Genomic DNA, 7,942 nt, shown 5'->3' on the forward strand with positions numbered 1-7,942 from the left:
GTCAAGAGTTATGCACCTTGTGTCACAGGATGTGGGTGATAAGGTAGAACATATATTTTAAGTTTGAATCAAATCTATTTGGTAATAACTGAGATAATAGATTTCGGGACGCGACGGGACGTGACGTGACGGGACGCGACGGGACGTGACAAAACTGACTCCTATATACCCCCCTCAAACATGTTTGGTGGGGGTATAATTACTGTAAGGATACTATGAACACATTTTTTATATTCTCTAAGCTGATATTTGTTTTCAAGGATATGATTTTACTTACGTATCTAATGTACTGTTCTTCTTCTGAAGAATTTTCAACTGTCTCTGTGTCTCCGACAGCACCTCTTCTGACGTCATACCAGGACTTGACATTCCCGACTCTCCCTCCTCTTTCTTAACTGGTTTATCCTTTAGCTGTGAGTAGGAAACTTTGGGTACCTTGGCAGGTGGTTCGCTGTCTGTATCACTGTTGTCCTCCTCATCATCGGAGTCTCCACCTTCATCGCTAGACTCATTCTTACCCACAATGTCATCAGCTATAAAACAAACATAACCAGTCTTAACAACAATCTGGACAGGCAGCAAGTCTATTAACAGAGAAAGGTAAGTCTGCAAGAGAACAAATATATGAAATTTTATTTAGAAAATGCATAGGCTTCTGATAAAAAAATAACAATTCTCAAAAAGAAAATTCCAATGACACCTTGCAGAGAGAGATATTGAAACAACTGAGCATTTTATATTGCTGTCAAAATCTGACCCAGTATAAGACTTTCTGTTTCCAATCACACAAATAAATGGTATGTAGACCTACATTTTTTTTAAACCTTTTATCTTTTCTTTTCATAGGTCCACAATACAATTTGGAGACAATAATGAACGCACATTCCACTGATAAAATTAGGCTTGTCATTTTCAGTAACAATTGTTTAAAGTTAACCATCTTGTAACAACTTTACTGACCAACCATCTAATCAAAGTTTGTTAATAAGCAGAAAAATCTTACATATTCATTATAATAGTAAAACTTAAAACAATCAAAATTACCACTCAGATTTTCTCTGTATCTGTTTTCATGATCTTGGCAGCAGAAAACTCTGAAACAAAGATACATATTTGACTTCTAACTTGTGGCTGATACTCCTATATACGGAACAAAATGACACTTTTTGGCAGTCTCATTTCATAAGCATCAAGTCTTCCTAACTCCCACAATGAATGTAAGCTTCTAAAACAGCTTTAAAGTTGAAATTCAAAATATGAGCCGTGCCATGAGAAAACCAACATAGTGGGTTTGCGACCAGCATGGATCCAGACCAGCCTGCGCATCCGCGCAGTCTGGTCAGGATCCATGCTGTTCGCTTTCAAAACCTATAGTAATTCGAGAAACCGTTAGCGAAAAGCATGGATCCTGACCAGACTGCACGGATGCGCAGGCTGGTCTGGATCCATGCTGGTCGCAAACCCACTATGTTGGTTTTCTCATGGCGCGGCTCAACAGCAAACACCAAGAACATTACTCTTCTAGCTGTACAACAAATGTCGGGAGGACACCAACAACAAAATATTCAAATGCCTTGTTTCTAAGAAATCTTGAATAATAACACAAATATTCAAATACTGTTTTACTGTTCGAATATTCGAATTTTTTTTTATGAATTTATGACAAATAGATAAAAGCTAACTGAAAGAACTAAAATGAATGTCCGTTTATCTATTATGCCAAGCAGGGCAAAAATGGCTTCCGTCGTCGTTAGACATGTCATTTTGTATATTAGAGTGCCAAATTTGTACATGACACTTTACCTGTAGTTAATACCTCTAATTGTTTGCCTTAGAAACTTTAATGGTCACAAATAGATACAAATCAATCAGTTACGTCTCACATTGTTTACAATAGGTGCAAACTGCTGCTTATTAAAACTAGGAGCTGCATTCAATAAACGCTTGATGTCCCCGGTGGCATCCTTGCCGATACAAAGCAACCTAAGTCCAAAACGAGGTCAAAGTCAAACTGAGGTCAGGTGATGTTTGAAGATGAGGAATGGTCACAGGTTACATCTGTATTAGTATCAATTCATTCTTGTAAGCGGTATTGATGCTAGACGAAACGGTCCCATTTGGTTAACCAAGAGATGGCCCATATAAAGCAACCTAAGTCCAAAATGAGGTCAAGGTCAAGGTCAAACTGAGGTCAGGTGATGTTTGAAGATGAGGAATGGTCACAGGTTACATCTGTATTAGTATCAATTCATTCTTGTAAGCGGTATTGATGCTAGACGAAACGGTCCCATTTGGTTAACCAAGAGATGGCCCATATAAAGCAACCTATGTCCAAAATGAGGTCAAGGTCAAACTGAGGTCAGGTGATGTCTGAAGATGAGGAATGGTCACAGGTTACATCTGCATTAGTATCAAGTCATTCTAGTAAGGGGTATTGATGCTAGACGAAAAGGTCCCATTTGGTTAACCTCGTACGGACGGACGGATGAACGGAAGGACGGACAGGACGATCACTATATGCCTCCCGCATCAGTAGATGCCAGGGGCATAAAAACAAACACAGAACATCACTTAACCTAAAGACTCTGATTTCAGTCAAAGACGATCACAGATGTGCCCGAGTAAAGTAAAATACTGAAAAGTGTAGAAAACACGTCAAGTCGTTATTTCTTTGATATAAATCACATCATCCAATTTCTATGGCTAAAAATGATTTTCTGAAACTGTTATCAGTAAACATATTGTATACGGTAAACCTTAATATTCAGACCAAATGTTTCTTTGTATTGTCCTCATTAGACAAGATGCTACCTGTGCCTTCTGCCATTTGGAAGTATTTCATGCAATTGTCTGATAATTTAAGAAGTCAGCTGCATGTAATGTTGGTGCAGAGAACATGTAGGTACAGGCTACATCCTTGTATGAAATAAAACTCACAAGTTAAATCTAAATGAAGGCAGGGTATAAATATGTTATATTACAAAAGATTACAAATTACAAGAAGGATTAGTCAGTCTTAATTCGTCAATATCTGAAACATTTCTAGGGTAAACGAAAGTAGAATTTATGCAAGTCGCTGATTATGATATACACAAGTTTTTGAGCTGTTTTATTGACCATTGATGACCGAGTATTTGAATATTGTTAAGAAGGTTGACCAAATATATGAATACCAAAAATACTATTTGTTGCCATCCTTAATTTATTAATAAATAGTTTAAGTAGCAGTCCAAGAGTTTCTGGAAGTGAAAATTAGCTGTTCAGCTTGCATTTTTTGTTTTCTGGATATATTGCATAATTTGTACTCTACAAAGAAAATAAAGTGTGTAATCTAGTATCGTTCGAGTGTAAAATATGCAAGTATGCAGCTTATATGGAGTGACAATGTGTGTTTAGTTTCACTTCATTCCCAGATACAGATACTGGGATACCAGTATGCATACATAAACACAACCGGCCAGATCAGGACACAGGCACCAACAAACAGGTTAGTGCAATAGCTGTACCCATTCTTTGAAGTTGAGCTAAATACAGATGAGTTGAGAAATTTTCCGAGAATTTCCCAAAATTGAACTCTGGCAATTGGTTGCCATTCTGTAGATTGACAATACATTATTTCATTTGTGGTGATAATCTGCCATTTAAGAAAAGAACAACTTGCCAGCACAAATTAGTTGTGAATATCAAGCATTAATTGCAACAAACTACTTTCAATCTTGTATATCAGACTGCAAAATAAAATGTGACACAAAAACAACAGACTCACAGTAAATATTGCAAAGCTACAAACCTGTACAAAATGACAACTTTATCCCCTGCTGCTACTCTGTATCGCTTGGCCACAGTTCTTGGGTTCATTGAGACACACAGATAGTGGAAAGTCTTCCTACATGATGCCCAAGCACAACCAGATGTGGCACCCTTTTTGTGTTTTTTACCCTTGTCTGCCTTACATATTGCACAAATCTGAAATATATCCACATACTTTGTTACATTTCTTTTAATGTTATAAAAGTTAAACTGTACCCATAACTGTAAGTTCAAGTCTTGTTCAAGCTGTTTCACTTGAATGTGAGGAAGTTATCAGCTCCCTTGTGGAAGTTTGGCGCTTCTACCAAGGTATACTGATCCAGTCTGAAATAATGCCTGAGGGGCACTTCTAGCCATTGTCCAACATTAAACATAGCCATAGCAAGAGATACAAATTTAAACCAAACAAAATACAAAGTTGGTTCAGAAAATCAGCTAGCAAATAATGGCAGATACTGCTAAAATTTATGGTACCCTATGAATAAAAGCATCATTTGAAAAAAACATGTGTATCCATACCAGTCTACTTCCTCTCTTGATTTCCTTTATCACTTCCTGTTTCTTAAAGCCACCAAAACTGTCTGTCTTATACTGGACCAAACATGCTGAATATTGCTGCAATTTAAGTAAGTTTTATTTAATGTTTGACCAAAATGAAAAACAAGAGGACCATGAAGGCCCTGTATTGCTCACCTGACCTATTGACCTAAAGATCATCAATATCAACATTCTGACCAAGTTTCATTAAGATATGGCATAAATGAGGCCTCTAAAGTGTTAACTAGCTTTTCCTTTGATTTGACCTGGTGACCTAGTTTCTGAACTGACATGACCCAGATTCGAACATGACCTAAAGATCATCAAGTTTAACATTCTGACCAAGTTTCATGAAGATACAGTCATAAATGTGGCCTCTAGAGTGTTAACAAGCTTTTCCTTTGAATTGACCTAGTGACCTAGTTTTTGACCCCACCTGACCCAGATTTGAACTTGACCTATAGATCATCAAGATTAACATTCTGACCAAGTATCATTCAGATACGGTCATAAATGTGGCCTCTAAAGTGTTAACTAGCTTTTCCTTTGATTTGACCCGGTGACCTAATTTTTTTACCCAACATGACCCAGATTCAAACTGGACCTTAAGATCATCAAGATTAACATTCTGATCAAGTTCCATGAAGATACAGTCATAAATGTGGCCTCTACAGTGTTAACAAGCTTTTCCTTTGATTTGACCCAGTGACCTAGTTTTTGACCCCAGATGACCCAATATCAAACTCGTCCAAGACTTTATTGAGGATAACATTCTGACCACGTTTCATTAAGATCGGGCCAAAATTGTGACCTCTAGACTGTTAACAAGCTTTTCCTTTGATTTGACCTGGTGACCTAGTTTTTAATCCCAGATGACCCAATATCGAACTCGTCCAAGATTTTATTGAGGGTAACATTCTGACCAAGTTTCATTAAGATTGGGCCAAAAATGTGACCTCTAGAGTGTTAACAAGCTTTTCCTTTGATTTGACCTGGTGACCTAGTTTTTGACCCCAGATGACCCAATATTAAACTCGTCCAAGATTTTATTGAGGGTAACATTCTGACCAAGATTCATTAAGATCGGGCCAAAATTGTGACCTCTAGAGTGTTAACAAGCTTTTCCTTTGATTTGACCTGGTGACCTAGTTTTTGACCCCAGATGACCCAATATCGAATTCGTCCAAGATTTTATTGAGGGTAACATTCTGACCAAGATTCATTAAGATTGGGCCAAAAATGTGACCTCTAGAGTGTTAACAGTCAAATTGTTGACGACGGACTCAGGGTGATCACAAAAGCTCACCTTTGAGCACTTCGTGCTCAGGTGAGCTAAAAAGGATATTTGACTTATTCGTATTACAGATCATTTTAAGAATTAGTACTTCCTTGGCTCTTGCTTTATCTCTAAGAGGGAGTTACATTAGATCCCTTCTCATTAAGTTTACAGAGCTCCAGATAAGATGCGTATTTGCGTAAATACGTTTTGAAGTTTACAAAAAACGCATTTAAAATCAAACCTACGCGTACTGATACGCATTGAAAAAACGGGATACGTATTTTACTCGATTTAAGTGCGTAATCCAATTTTATCGTAAATCAAGCACATCCTTTTTGTAATCGAGTACAACAAACAAAATGGTGTCTCATAAAAAAGCAAACGCAAACGATATCGTAAAATAATGCCATTTTCTTCTTCAAGTATATTAGTGTGTGACAGGAGATGACTCGGACAATGCCTATCGCTAAGCATGTGATCTATGATATATAATGGGTAACTGTTGAAAAAGCCGAAGCACATACATGTTGGTGTTTCTGAAAAAAACATTGACAGTCAAAGTATCACTGGCTGTTGATATATCGCAGTGGTCAGTAACTGAAATTAAGATGTAATGTATGCAGTAAACTAAATGTTAAAACTATTTGAATGAAGGCTCAAAAATATTCAGGAAAACAGCATTGGTCAACAAAGGCACTTCAGCGGAGCACATGAATATCAGAAAATTATAAATACAAACAGTTATTATTATTACCCTTTTAAATGATTTCGAATTCTGAAAAACCATTTAGAATTCTAAAATACCCTTTTGAAAAAACATCTAGGAGTAAAATACCATTTGAAAAAAAAACTAGGGGGTAAAATACCCTTTAACCTAAAATCTTATCTGGAGCTCTGAGTTTAGATTGCCACTTAACAATGGTTACAAATTCATCTATAGCATAGTGATACACTGTACTAGACCATAGCAACATACCATACACTTGTGATGAGCACACACAACCTTTCCATCTATCTTATCTTTATGCAAGGAACCACAAACAGACTCGTGTTCCTCTCCAGTATGGCAAAAGCCACACTTATTCTCTTCCATCATGGCAGTCTGAAATATCATTATATAATTTTATATTGACTAAAAAGTTTACAGTACAAAGTTTTACAAGAAAAATTTGCTTAAATCACAACTGAGATATCATGAACGCTTGAGCTTTATAACAGTGCATCGCCATGTAAACCAAAATTGAAATTTTACAACTTTTCTGTTTGTCAAAAATGGCTGAAATTTTAATTTACAATGGGCAATGCAAAATACCTATTACAATTAGCAACCAGTTTTAATTTGTATAAGCTGTCTTTTTGATAACTGTGTCCTAAACCTGTGATCTGAAAGACAGGCTAGCTTACACATTGTCTGCACTATTAAATTATTACTAGGGTTTACTTTAATGGTGTCAGAAGTGTTTGACAGACTCATGCAGTGGGCATAGAGTATCATTCTGGAGAGCTGGTGAGCTCTGAAAAAGTAAAGGGAGAAAAGTGTAGTGACAGTAGATTTATAGGCCATTTCCAACAGCCTTGCTGTTGGGTTAACTCTTCAGGCTCAGCGACGTGGTTAGTGTCTGCCTATGGATCACGACGACCAGGGTTCGAGACCTAGAAGGGACCTTGGCATTTTCTCTCCCAGGGTTTAATTTAGTGTGACATTTGGCGACAACCTTGGGCCGGTGACTGAATACACTACGAGACCATGTTCACCTTCTTGAAGTTCTTCTCAGTCCCATTAGAATTTCAAAATTCAAGGACAAATTTTACATAGCAGGAGACCATGCTATGGTATTGGACGTGAATATTAAAACAGGGAAAGGTGTGTAGACAGCCGGGTAGCTCAGTTGGTAACTGGTATAGTATTGGAATGTTCAGTATTCTGAGGCCCCGGGTTTGAGTCCCATTTGGCTGCAAATTATCCTCACACTGTGACAAAAAGAAAAAGTAAGATGACTTGGGAAAAGAAAACATGGTATTTCAATTACTGCACTAGGAACATTTATACTGAACACAAAATATACACTAACATAATCCAGTAATAAAGTACAACATGTCACGAATAGTTTTGAGTGCGAATCAAGTATTCGATTTTTCAAGACAGACTGCTCGAATGTTATCCAAATAAATCAAATTGACACATGTGCAGAAGTAAAATTAAGCCATAATTATGTGTATTAAACAATGTATACCGTTAACAAATCACTTACAAAAGAGGGATAGCGGCTTTCTGCATTTAATTTTAAAAAATGATACCTGCCACTGACCGGTGCT

General features: G+C 37.0%; 1 protein-coding gene across 1 annotated transcript in view; it reads right to left on the reverse strand.

Moving 5' to 3' along the window:
* Positions 1 to 7,939, reverse strand: part of LOC123564236 (uncharacterized) — a 29,584-nt gene extending 21,645 nt beyond the window's left edge. The window contains exons 1-6 of the mRNA XM_045357641.2: positions 7,879 to 7,939; positions 6,603 to 6,728; positions 4,330 to 4,425; positions 3,791 to 3,966; positions 1,045 to 1,094; positions 278 to 533 (exon numbers count right to left, since the gene is read on the reverse strand). Of these exons, the coding sequence (XP_045213576.2) occupies positions 278 to 533; positions 1,045 to 1,094; positions 3,791 to 3,966; positions 4,330 to 4,425; positions 6,603 to 6,722 (698 nt within the window). The 5' untranslated portion in view covers positions 6,723 to 6,728; positions 7,879 to 7,939. The remainder of the gene's footprint in view (positions 1 to 277; positions 534 to 1,044; positions 1,095 to 3,790; positions 3,967 to 4,329; positions 4,426 to 6,602; positions 6,729 to 7,878) is intronic.
* Between the last annotated feature and the right edge of the window lie 3 nt (positions 7,940 to 7,942).

This window comes from Mercenaria mercenaria, chromosome 2 (assembly GCF_021730395.1).
Source record: "Mercenaria mercenaria strain notata chromosome 2, MADL_Memer_1, whole genome shotgun sequence".
Taxonomy (NCBI): Eukaryota; Metazoa; Mollusca; class Bivalvia; order Venerida; family Veneridae; genus Mercenaria; species Mercenaria mercenaria.